The sequence below is a fragment of the Lichenostomus cassidix genome, chromosome 2 (assembly GCF_008360975.1).
Source record: "Lichenostomus cassidix isolate B80296 chromosome 2, HeHo_3.0, whole genome shotgun sequence".
Lineage (NCBI taxonomy): Eukaryota > Metazoa > Chordata > Aves > Passeriformes > Meliphagidae > Lichenostomus > Lichenostomus cassidix.
The window spans coordinates 33,699,759-33,712,358 of NC_139482.1; the positions used below are offsets into that span (position 1 = coordinate 33,699,759).

The 12,600-nt window shown below is 42.4% G+C and overlaps 2 protein-coding genes across 3 annotated transcripts in view; both read right to left on the minus strand.

The window, feature by feature from the left end:
- HIBADH (3-hydroxyisobutyrate dehydrogenase) overlaps window positions 1-7,470 on the minus strand; it is an 83,939-nt gene extending 76,469 nt beyond the window's left edge. Inside the window, exons 1-2 of one of the 2 annotated variants that reach the window (XM_085050982.1) lie at window positions 7,351-7,365; window positions 667-757 (exon numbers count right to left, since the gene is read on the minus strand). Coding sequence is in view for 1 of the 2 variants with exons in the window: in XM_085050981.1 (XP_084907107.1) it covers window positions 7,351-7,414 (64 nt within the window). In the remaining variant the exon portion in view is untranslated. Of the gene's footprint in view, window positions 1-666; window positions 758-7,350 lie in introns of both variants that reach the window. The other variant, XM_085050981.1, reaches the window with a different exon arrangement.
- Window positions 1-12,600, minus strand: part of HOXA5 (homeobox A5) — a 315,710-nt gene that overhangs the window by 296,399 nt on the left and 6,711 nt on the right. The window lies entirely within an intron of this gene.

A 12,600-nucleotide genomic window follows, 5' to 3' on the forward strand; every position in this document is an offset into this window, starting at 1 on the left:
AAAGTATGTGTCAACTAAGCAGACAGAAACAAGGCTAACTACCTACAGAAATACTGTAGCTCTAAAGTGCACATACAGAAAATGTGCCTAAGCTGGATTGAGACTCTAAGAGGTCTCAATGCTTAGCAAAGAATCCTCTCTAGGCCAATAACACTTGATTAATCATTTTAAAGTCTTTCTGACTTTAAGCTCCTTCTTAGCCAGCAATGGTCATGCTCTTTCATCTGCAGCACTGTTTTGGAAGTGCCACGTTTAATAAATCAGGTTTGTTGAGAGAACTTTGGTCTGAGACAGTTTCCACAGATGCCTGCAGCAATTACATAGCTAGAGAAGTAGCACAATTTAAAATAAATCTGAGCTGGGAAAATGCTTAGTGAAAACTGAGATAAGTCAGGAAAAGAGCCCATTGCTTTTTAAAGAAGTGTTACATGTCAAAACTAGGGAACAAATGAACAAAGAGCCTAAACCAGCATCATCAGCCACAACAATCATCTTGGAGTCTTCTTCTCGTTGTTTCTATGAGTCAGTCTTCCCCAGTCCCTCACTTGGACTAATCTAAAATTGCTCCTCTAGTTAGCCCAAAGCTTCCACTTCCTGAGGAGCTTCAAGCCCTGGTTTTAAGCATCTTTCTTTCTCTAGCCCTTAATACCAGTTGATCTTATTTACCTTGACTTCAGTAAAGCTTTCAGAACAGCCTCCTCTCATATCCCAGTAGCCAATTGAGGAAAGTATGGACTGGAGTGGACTGCAAAACTGCCTGAAGGAAGAAATACTGTCTGGAGTGTTGGGCTTAAATAACAGTGATCAGTAGTTCAAAGACTAGCAACAGTCTAGTTACACGTGATGTTCCTCATGGGTCAATACCGGAGCTGTTTAAAATTTTAATCAATGACTGATGATTGAGCATAAGCACCCTCAGCAACACCGTGTGTGACACCAAATGGGGGGCAGAATGGCTGAAAAACGGCAGAGCAGGGCTACCATTCAGAAAGAATGGAGAAATGGGCCCCAAGTAGTTCAACAAAGACAAATACCACCTCCCATACTTGGGGCAGGGGATGTCACTGCAGGCTGCTGACTGGCTAGACAGGTGGCAGCTCTGTAGAACCTGAGGATTCCCATCAACTGGAAGTTGAGCATGTCAGTAGTGCATCCTTGCAGCAAAAGGTTAATGACATTCTGCACTACATCAACAAGAGAAGAACCAGGAAGTCAAATAAACCAGTGACTCCTCTACACAGAAAAATACACAGGAGATGTAATCAGACTGCAGTCAGCCCAGCAAACATCAAGTAATACAACCAAGGAGCAGGAGAATATGGCCTATGAGCAAAGGCCAAGAAAACTGTCTTTGCTGAGTTTGGAGAAGCAAAGGCTGAAGTCTTCTACAACCTACATGGTGGGAGGGAAGAAGAGTTACAGAGCAAATGAAGCCGAACTCTTCACAGATGTGCACAACATCAGGACATGGGACAAAAGCTGCAGGAAGGGAAATTCTGGTTGGAAATAACAAAAGCATCCCTGATGTGGAAAAAATCTTCTGCACTGTAACAGGCAATGCAGAGAAGCTGCGGTACCTCCATACTTGTAACAACCTTAGAACACCCTGAGCAACCTAATCTAGTTTTAAAGATTTAAGGTTTTTGGAGCCCTTGCTTCCAAACCTCAGTTTTGGAAGAAAACAAACAAAACAAAGAAAAACTCGGTTTTCTTTGTTTCTGTGAATTCCAAGTAACCTTATCAGAAGAATAATTCTGACTACCATATCTAGGCTCATTCTTGTAGACTCCTCACTTTTGTCTGGATCCCTTCTTTGCTCACACCACCTCACAGACATCTAACCATCACCTCAAACTGAACACCTTCAGAAAAATTTCTCGATACATTTTTCTGCTATCAGTGCTGACACCAGCAGTGATGCCTGTCACTCATAACAGCCTAAAAGACCCATCCATGATCTGCTTAAATGTCACTGATTCGTCCATCACATCTGAGATCTCAGCTGCTTCAGAAACCTGGTCACCTGCCTCAACAGGCATAATATTGCCTTGATCTTCATCTTGGGAGTTGAGAAGGACATTTTGCCCATGCTTCTTTCTGTCACTCCTTCTCTGCAATCTGCCTGCCTTCTCTCTACAATGTTACATAAGACTGCTTTACTTTGATGACTTTTCATGACTGTCATCACATCTTAATATTAAGACTTCAACTGGTAATTAGACTGCAGAGATGTGCCTCTTGCCAACGTGCATTTCTATTGTGCCTCTAAGGCAGCTCTTCACAAGGTAAATATCCACAAAATGAACACATTCTGCTACTATAAGGCCTCCCTTAAAAACTGTTATTTTGCAATATTCCCAGAAAGGCATGGCAACAGTTAGGTTGTGATACAAGACAACTTGCTACCCAGTACTATTAGAATTCTGTCACTGTATTCTATTATTTCTCCTTTTGTCTGTCTCTATTGATTTTTTTTTGGTCTCAGTTCATGAATCAGAGACCACTTTCTGTTATGTGCTTTCTGCAACATATTCAAATCCGTGGGAATTGGGACTTGTTAGAGAAGAAGTCCAATTCCTTAGTCAGTTTCTGACTTCTTAGTTTGGTTTAACTTTTCACAGCCCAGTGTTACATAAGCCACTTCAAAATTAAATAATTTGATTAACAACTTTGAAAAATCTTCAGATCTCCAGGTACAGGAAAACTGGTTTAGAGGATTGATTAAATTAGTTCACACATCTAAGAAATTATTTCAATTAAATCTGAACCAACTACATTTGAATGCATGGCCTATTTTTAATGATTACTTAAGACAGTGGGGATTTGTCAAAAAGAGGATGTTTTAAAAGACAATAACTTTCATGTTTTCCTATTAGATTAACCTCCACAGTCATTTCACAGAAAGTGATGTGCAGCTTGCATATCAAGGCACTTTTTAGAATCTGATACGTAACACAATCTCAGTTTTGAAATAACTGTATAATTCAAACATCTAAGGACTGATATTCTGCAAACCCACATCACATATGCTAACTAACCCCATCAATTGTATAAGCATCTGCTGAAACTGTCCCTGTGGTATTGAGCCCATTTTACTTCAACCATAAAATCCACAGTAACCTGCTGCAATCACATGGCTGGAAAAATGCCCAGTCCACACTCAACTTCTAAGGGAGGGCAGAACATCAGATGTAGGAGCAACAGAATTTACTTTTAAAATAATCACTGATACCATGTGCAACTAATTCTCTTTCACTGGGAACAGAACCAGCAATATAGGTTAATCTGTAAATCAAGCTAATTGTGAGCAAAACCAGCTACAGCTACACATACTCCAAAGAAATCGGGCTTTTTCCAGAAGATTGTTCATTATTCTCTTGAGGGAGTATGTGCCTGCAGATCCTCATGCCTATGGGAACTCAGCTGATGAGCAGAACCAATTATGACACTCTCACCAAATTTGGTGATTTACAGATAATATAGATAAAACAGATCTTTTGCTTTGAAAAGTCAGCCTACAACAGAAAAAACTTGACCTAATCTGCAATTTCACAAGAATTTTACCTTAAAAACAATTTAATTTAAAAAATCAGCAAGAGTTCATGAATCTCTGAATGCCTATTCTCGAACAAAATACAACTGTTAGAAGAGTAACTTCAGAAATGCACAGATTGCGACCCTGTCCTTAGAATACCCAGCCTGTCAATAATTCAAAACGTGTCCTTTCAAGCTTTATATAGAAATACTGAAAGCAGTTTTCTTTTTAACTGAAGGATGACAAGTTTAGACCAATTTACTTTTACTTAGATATTTACTTTTCTTTTCACACTATCTCCCAAAGTAACGAGGCTTACAGGTTCAAGAATGAATTCCAGCGCCAGTGTTGCCCTGATTTCACTGCAAATACTTGACTGCACAAGCACTGCAATACGCAGAACTGAGGACATCTCTTTGTATTCAAACAAAAAGGAACTAATAGCTGGGTAGAACCACAGACAGCAGAACTGGAAAAGGTCCAGTATGCTTGTACTCTGAGTCTAACTGGCCAAGAACAGGACTGAGAAACAAGTAACTCTCAAAATACAATTTCAACTATATTACTTAATTCTTGGCTTTATAAAATCTATTTTGAGCTGTATTCACCAAATGGCAAAAGGGGTAAGAGCCCACACAGTCCTGTCTCGTAAGAATTTCCTAATAGGAGCGGTTGCAGTTCATATTAATATTCTTGATCTCTCTGGATCAGTGAAACTTGACCTCTTTTCCAATAAGTGAGATTTAACAGGATCATGGGAAGATGCCTAGGGTAAGCTCAACTACTGAAGTTGCTGGTTTTGCTTGGGGCTTTTTGAGAAAATACATATGAAATCATTTGACAAGGAGAAGGAAACATGATGACAATTCAATATAAGCCACTAAATGAATGATTTTCCCACTGATTTAGCATCTGAAGTTCTAGTACAAGCACAACAGAAGACATCATCCCTTTTCTTCTTCCGTCTTTGAAAGACAGGATCAGAGAGAGCTTCTGTGTTTTGTACAGACTTCTCTATGGAACTCATAAAACTTCTACTGAAACGAGATACTGGGAGGGAACTAGATGAAGAAACGTAGAAGTTAGTGAGGCCAGCTGTACATGGGTAGAATCATTCTGCTCCTAGAAGCCTTGCCAATGGAATTTAAATTGCCCCAGGGTCACCGACTTTTAAAGGTTATGCAATGATTTTGTGAAGTACACTCTGCCAAAATAATAATTTAAGAAGATTACAATACTCTAAATTTGGTCAGCTTTACATTGAAAATATCCCATTTGCTTTTTCTTGCCTCTGTAAAGGTCTGCTGATCAAAACCAGACATACCATCTAGTAACAGTCAGCGTCTTCTCACATAATTTTTCTTATCTGTAACTATATGTCGTTAAATGTTTGCTAATACATTACAGAGAAAATAATATAAAGAATATCAAGTGTACACTTGAACCCTTAATTAAGTAATGTGCTGGACTTGTGAGCAGCAGGTCTTCTGTCGTAATCCTTGCTTAGTAATTAATGCTTCTCTGCACCGGAGCATGGAGTCATTCAACAGTTCAAACACAGCTCCTGAATCAGCAAAAGTACTATTTAACCAGCAAAAGTACTATTTAACTATTAACTGAATGGGTCCCTACCACTCAAACAAAACTACTGTAAGGACCTTTTTGCTCTCCAGCATAGTACTGTCTTCTTTGATGAACAGCTCCCTCAGCTGATGAAAGTCTTCTTTTCTCAGCCAACATAATTCATTAACCCACTCTTTATCCCCCCTAGCAGTTCCCAGGAATACTTCTCCATATCTATCAAAAATATATTTTTAAGTAAGGTCATATAAACCCTCTCCACGAAGCACCTTTGTCAGTGTCTGCCAGCTGCAGATCACAAGACTACATAGTCTCTGTCCAACTGGCTAATACATAAACATACATAACCAAGATACTCCTCCAAAATCTGCCCTCAGCTCTTTATTTTTCCCCTAGACAATTTAACAATCTGTGGTGTAAGCATACAGAAAAAACAAACCATCATGGTCTGCACCAGCCGCAAAGAGCAACTGACCAAGTAACGAAGGAGCATTCATTAAGAGAAAGAAGACAGCCTGCTTGCTAACGAAGCTGGGGTGTTGGACAGCTCTCAGAGCTGACAGAATTCCTTCACTAGGATGGCATTTCATTCACAAGGACAGATGATGAAATCACTATTCAAAACCCAACTGTCACACTAATCAAAACTGAAGAATGGCAAGCTTAGCAAACTCATTAGAGATGGGGAAACCTCAACATATAACTAAGCAATAGAGCTTAGCAGTTAAGAAGGCTTAATGCTTAGACCTTCATCCCACAAACATTTCCCAGAGTCAAGAGTACTTTCAGCACAGTCACTACTGACTAAGAGCTTAAATGCTGTGGGTGAAAATCTGCTCTGTGGAAGTTTCTTGGGAGAGTCAAAATTTCTTCCTAGACTTAGTTACAGTTTCTTGCTCAAGTCTTTAGGCAAAGACAAACTGTATTTTTCAACTTTAGGAGACAGTATTGGGTTGCTTTTCATACCTATGCTCACCACCAAGAAACAAGATCCCCACCATCTGCCCTACGTTAAATATGATCATTTGGATATTGACAAGACAGTGGATTTCAAAGCTCTTACGGAAACACCTGACAGCTACCATGCACAGAAAGTTCAAAAATCATTGAAAGCTGCTGCTTTCAATTGTAGTGTCACAAAAGGTACTAAATACACAAACAGGGCCCCTGTATTTAACTTTACTAGCATGTGACCAATATGCCTTCTGCCCCTGAGCTATTACTTATCACATCAGAGCTGCACTACAAAAAATAATGTATTAGTGGAAAAGATACAGTGGAGCAAAAAGTGCACTGAAAGCTAACGTCAAAATTGTCAAATGCTTTTCATTCATCAGTTTAAGTGAGGTTTAAAGGGGAATTACAAAGCTTTTAAAGTTATCTACTTAGAAGTAATTTAGTAATTCCTGAAACATTTTCCTAAGTGTCAATATTTTAGAAACATATACCATTTAAAAGAATCTATTTCTTCCATTTTGCTAGCTAAAAACCTTCACCTATGTGTTGGGAGCCTAACCACAGAGTGACATACATGACCAACAGACCGAAATCAAAATGACACTGATAAAGACTACTGAAGGTTTATTTTTCATCATTTACTTCAGCAATGAAATTACTTAGGAACAGCTGTGTGATTTTCAGGACTCTGGAAAGGGACAATGTCTAGGTCCAGTTCTACAAATACATTCTTCCTTCACTTAAACCAGCAGGCCATCTGCAGGGTTTGCTCCTTCCACTGCCCATGAACAAACCACAGGTGAGCACCAGTGCCTGCAGAGCCGAAAGAGGAAGAAGTGCCGCTGCCTCTACCTTCAGTTTACGGAAAATAATCGGATGCAATGACCGAGAGGGCTGAACAGCCCAAACCTAGGTAACAGGTACAGCATACATGTCACTGCTGCCACAGGAAGCATTTGTGGGCTCTGATGATTTCCAGGCACGCTATTTTAAGCAAATGATTGAAAACATTTATTAAGTCAAGCCGCCCCGAAGCTCCGCTGCAGCCCCAGATAAGGCGGCAGCGGTAGAGCGCCGGGCCAGCCGTGCCCGCCCGGGAGGTCCCTCGCCGGGGGCGCCGCACGGGGAGGGGTTCGGAGGGGCCCGCGGAGGGTTCGGAGGGGCCCGCGGCCGCCAAGGGCAGCGCGGCAGCTGCGCGCCCCGGGAGAGGCGCGGCCTTTCTCCGCCCGGCCGGCAGAGCGGGGCCACCGGAGCCGAGGGAATCGGCAGGTCCTTACCCATCACCCGCCGGTGCCAGCGCCACCAGCCCGCACGTCCCCCGCGCACCACCGCCGCGGCCATGCTGCGCTCCGCGCCGAGTGACCTCCGGCCCGCCGCCGCCCGCCCCGCCCGCCGCCACCGCCCGCGCGCCGCGAGCGGCAGCCGCCGCAGCCAACCACGGGCGGCCCTCCGCGGGGCCCAGCCAATGGGAGCGCGCGGCGTCCTCCCTGCGGGCCGTGACGGGGCTGGAGCGCGGGGCGGGGCGGGGGCCGGGCCGGCGCTGGAGCACCCCATTGGGGCGGTGGGACATCGTATCCCGCTGCCCGCGGCTCCCCCCGGCGAGGCGTTTCTTGCCAGCTCTGCTCGCCTGTGCCTGTGCCATGCGGTTTCGTCTTCCTGCTTCGCTATGCGAGGAAGAGGCTTGGCTGAAGCGGGAGAGAAAAGGAGCGCCAGCGTTTTGACGGAGACAGCTCGTGGTGCGAGACGGCTCCCCTAGGGCAAGCGAAAAAGTGTTTTGTCGAGTCAGGTGGCAAATAAGAGTTGGCGCTTGAGGGTTGGAATTAGATGATCTTCGAGGTCCCCTTCCAACCCACACCATTCTGTGATTCCATGAGTCGCGCCGTCGCGGTGGGGGTTTCCCCACGGCTGGGCGCCAGGCGCGCCCCAAAGCCCTCCGTCAGTGCCGCTCCTCGGCTGGACATGGGGACAAAACACAACGAGGGGCTCCTGGGTCGAGATAAGGACAAGGAGAGAGCACTCACCAGTTACCGTCTTGGGCAAAACAGGCTGAACTTGGGGAAATTAATTTGCTACCAATTACATTAAAGTAGGATGAAGAGAAATAAAAACTGTGTCTTAAAACACTTCTTCCCCACCCCTCCTTTCTTTCCGGGCTCAGCTTCACTCCTGATCCTTCTATCTCCTCCTCCCTGAGCGGCACATGGGTTTGGGGAATGGGGTCTGTCATCAGTTCATCACACATTGTCTCTGCCGCTTCTTCCTCCTTCGCGGGAGAACTCACACTCTTCCCCTGCTCCAGCATAGGGTTCCTCCCATGGGAGACATTCCTCCATAGACTTCTCCAGAATGAGTCCTTCCCACGGGCTGCGAATCTTCACAAACTGCTCCAGTGTAGGATCCCATCCACAGAGAGCAGTCCTTCAGGAACAGACTGTCCAGCGTGGGTCCCCTGCAGGGTCAGAGGTCCTGCCAGCAAACCTGCTCCAACACAGGCTTCCCACGGGCTCACAGACTCCTTTGGGCACACCTACCTTCTCCAGTGTGGGGTCCTCCATCAGCTGCAGGTGGATCTCTGCTCCACTGTGGACCTCCATGGGCTGCAGGGGAATCTATTCCTGTCCTGCCAGGGTCACTGTGGGCTACAGGGGAATCTATTCACAGAAGCCAGCCCTGTAGCCCACCCACTGCCAAAACTTTGCCACGCAAACCCAATACAGTTGTGCCCAGAGCGCACTTCTCAAAGGCCTAACACAGGGTTTATCAACATCAGCAAGATTTGTATTTGAGCAAGGTAGCAAGAGCTGGGCTGCTCACCTGCAGTGCAGCATCTGGAGACCTTGCTGGCAGCTCTGGGAGAGCTTCAGGTGGGTGTGTGAGTGAGCACATCAGGCTCCAAGGGAGGGCAGGCTGGAGGCAGGCAAGTGCTGCCTTCTCAGAGCAAGGCTTTAGCTCCAGTCCTGAAATTGCCATGTTCATCTCCTGGGAGCAAAATAGTTAATTTATTTTCCTGACAGAAAAACTTGCCTTACTTTGTTGTGCCAGGATGCTGGGTACTCCCTCAGTCATTAGGTTACTCTTGTTACGTCAGAGATTATTTGTAGCTGTCATGTAGTATCATTTACAGACTTCTGGGAGAATGTAGTCATGAGGCACAGATCTCGGGTCTCACCACGACATGTCTTCACTCAGTTATATGTTAGCACAGAAAGAATAGGCTCGATATATGAGCTTGGCTCTCCTGTCAGTACCATAACATATATTTTTCTATTTAGCCTTATAACATAATAGGTAATACAGTTAAATTAACCCAACTCAACATAAAAGGAATTTTGTGGGCAGCAAAGGTGGCTGTGATCATATGGTAGCTTTACTGTGAAGTGAGAGTGCTACTCCTCAGCAGGCTGATCTTATACATTCACCCAGTTGCTTCTTCCTCTCATTGCCTCTCAGCTGAACACTGAGACAGAGTAAGACTTGAGAAGAAAAGAAAAATCTCTGTACTTAAAGCAGTGGAAAGAGACACAAACCCAGAAACTTTGCATTTTGCAAAACATTGGAAGTTCCGGAGACTGAAATATACCAATATTTTTGTAGGCTCACTCATCTCTTTCACTGTGCCATTCAAAGAGTGCTAAATGAATAAAGTTACTGAGCTACGTTTACCTTTTTCCTCAGTGGTGAAGAGGCTGACGATCATGGTGAGCCTGATTTTTTTTTTGTGATGAGAAGAGGTGTGACTCCTCACTGAGCAGCTGCGCTGGCAGAAATTTGTACTGAGGAATGGTCCAAATAAGGTCTTTGGAAGACATTGAAACCTGATTTTTACATGTAATCACATAGAACTTTGAAAACATGGGGATTTTTTGCATTCCAGCTTGCTTCTTCATCACCTTACATTTTCAGAGTCATTGACCCTTTATCAATTTGATCTAGACCCCTATCAAGTCTGAACTGAGTTAGAAAACTGATTTCTTTTTTTTTTTTTTGAGAGGGAGGCTGAGCATAGAGGAATGTGTGAAGTGTCTAATGCTGTACTCTGTGTGGTCCTTGAATTCCAGTTTTTAACTCTTAGTACAAGATGCAGCTTTACCTCTATAATTGCATCTTTTTCTACACCTTTCTCATGTTTTAGGTGGTTTTGTTTGTGTAGGTATAAATAATGCATTCTTTGTTTAGAAGGTATATGAAGAGAATAAACTTTGTACCAACATAAAAAAATTCACTATAATGGCTTCCAAAAAAAGCATGAGAAAGTGGAAGAAGAATAGTCCTATTCATAAAAATGTAGTGGATTTAGCCTTATATTACTTTGCCAACACACTTGTGTGTAGACTCTTGTTACAGACACAACCACTGTTATCTTACTATAGCTTTTACATTGGTTTTGCACAGAATGTGCTTTTGCAGACAGGTAAAATTTCTTGAGATTAGATTAAATGGAATCTCTGCTCACATTATGAACACAGATAAAACTGATATTAGTAGTTTAGTACCCCTGAGGTAGCCATTATGAGAAGGAAGCATTTGAGGGACTAGCTGGTGCAGGGCTACCATACTGCACAGCATTTTCAGAAGGGAGAAAATTAAATTAACAGTGGTTTTGTGTTTTTCATTTTCCAAAATGCCCTTTAGAGATGTTTGAACTTTTAGTAGGCAGTTAGTTCCTTCTGTTAAAAATAATGTTGTCTTCATAGAAGTTTATCTAACTAAGCCTTGCTAGTTAATTTTGGTTTGTGTACTTATTTCTTTGCCTACCTAATCACATTTTTCCCACATGACATGAAGGAAAAAAGCTTTGTTAACTTCAAAACATATTTAAGTAAATAGCCACGAAAGCTTTTACTTACATTAAATCCCAGAACAAAAATGTTGGTTATTTTTCAAACAAAACAGCATGATCTCCTTACTCACACTTTGTAGCGTGTTTCATAAAGATTTGTATGTGATACATAAAGACTTGTATGACTAGTTAACTTCTGAAATTGTTAACTAGGTAAAATGCAAATAAACTGTTATTTGTATAGCTTGGTTCTACAAATTATTTGTTATTTTCCTTATGTTAAGAATGGAGATACATACCTCATTTGAGTGCATACAACCTCTACTTTTTAAACTAAAATGCTTTTAAGTACTGTGAATAAAGTTTAACATTGTCTATAAAAATAAATTCACTAGATATTTTTATCTTTAAGTACCAGAAGAGTTTTCCAGCAATCAGTGATTACACTGTAAGCATGCCACAAAGGTGAACTGTTTACAAGTATGCCTTTGCCAGCGGTAGAAAGATTGCCAACATTTAATAGGCTTTAAAGTTTTGTTCTGTCAATGGCATACTGTATCTTAAAAGCAGTAATGCCAACCTTATGATTATATCGTACTGATTATGGCTGGAAGGAACTATTTTCTGAAGGAAAACTTCCTAGCCTACTTGTTGCTCTAGCATAGGTAGAGTTTGGTTTGTGCAACACATCAAAAACAACAGTATAAAACTTGTATATGAGAATGACAAGTAATAAATATATAACTGGTACATGTCTATTTTCATTGGTAGATCTTATGGTGCTTTATAAAACCAGTAAAGATATAATTGTAAGAACTGATTTTTTAGCTGACAAACCCCTATAAGCCATTGTTGCTACCCAAACCTAGGTATACCTGGAGATCCTCCCACTCAATCCAGTCAGTTCAGGCTTTTTACAGCTTCCTACACTGGACCTGTGAAATGAGCAGGATTTAAAAAAAATCCTCACTGTTTATCCCCATCCTTGCATTACAGTTTATGGCCCTCTCAGGCATGCAGATAGAACTCTTCTTAACCAACAGCCAAACCCACCCTGTTCCATTCTTCCTAACCTTTCACCTTGTATTTGTTGCTTTTATTTCTCTGCATCAGAGAGCTGTCATAATATTTGAAAATGCAATAAAAGCAAAGTGTAGCTGCTCAGGAAGGTCTGAGCTGCAACTAGTTGGAGCTGGGAAAGCATTCCAGAGAAATATCCCAAAGTATTTCCTCTCTCACTGGTCATATCTGGAGACAGACTACTAGGCTAGAGTGACCTTGGGTCCAACATAATATAACATTCTTCACATTTGTAAATATTTGAGTTGAGATTCTCAGGGCAGCATTCATTTCTTAGCTGTGCACATTTCGCTAGATAACAAATTGGAATGCATAAGCAGCAATGCAGTGGTTATTTTTGCCTACAGAAAAATGCCTTTGTGTAACTGGACCTGCTTTATTTCTTGCTGAATCATATGATATATCCTGCAGCAGTATGCAATTTAGCGATCAACCTTGAGCTAAATATGCATGATGTTTGGAATACTGAATATACCTAAGGGGATGTGAATTCCAGGCTTCTGTGGGAATGCAGTGCCCTGGGGGAACATAGAAACTTTGTTTTGGTATGAAGATGTAGTGTCTGTTTTGTCAGAAGCATTTGTAGTGTAGTTTGGAAAGTAGTTGCATCTCACTGGGACATCAGGCAAGTAGTAGAATGGGCAGGTTCCCACAGGTTACCTGTGCA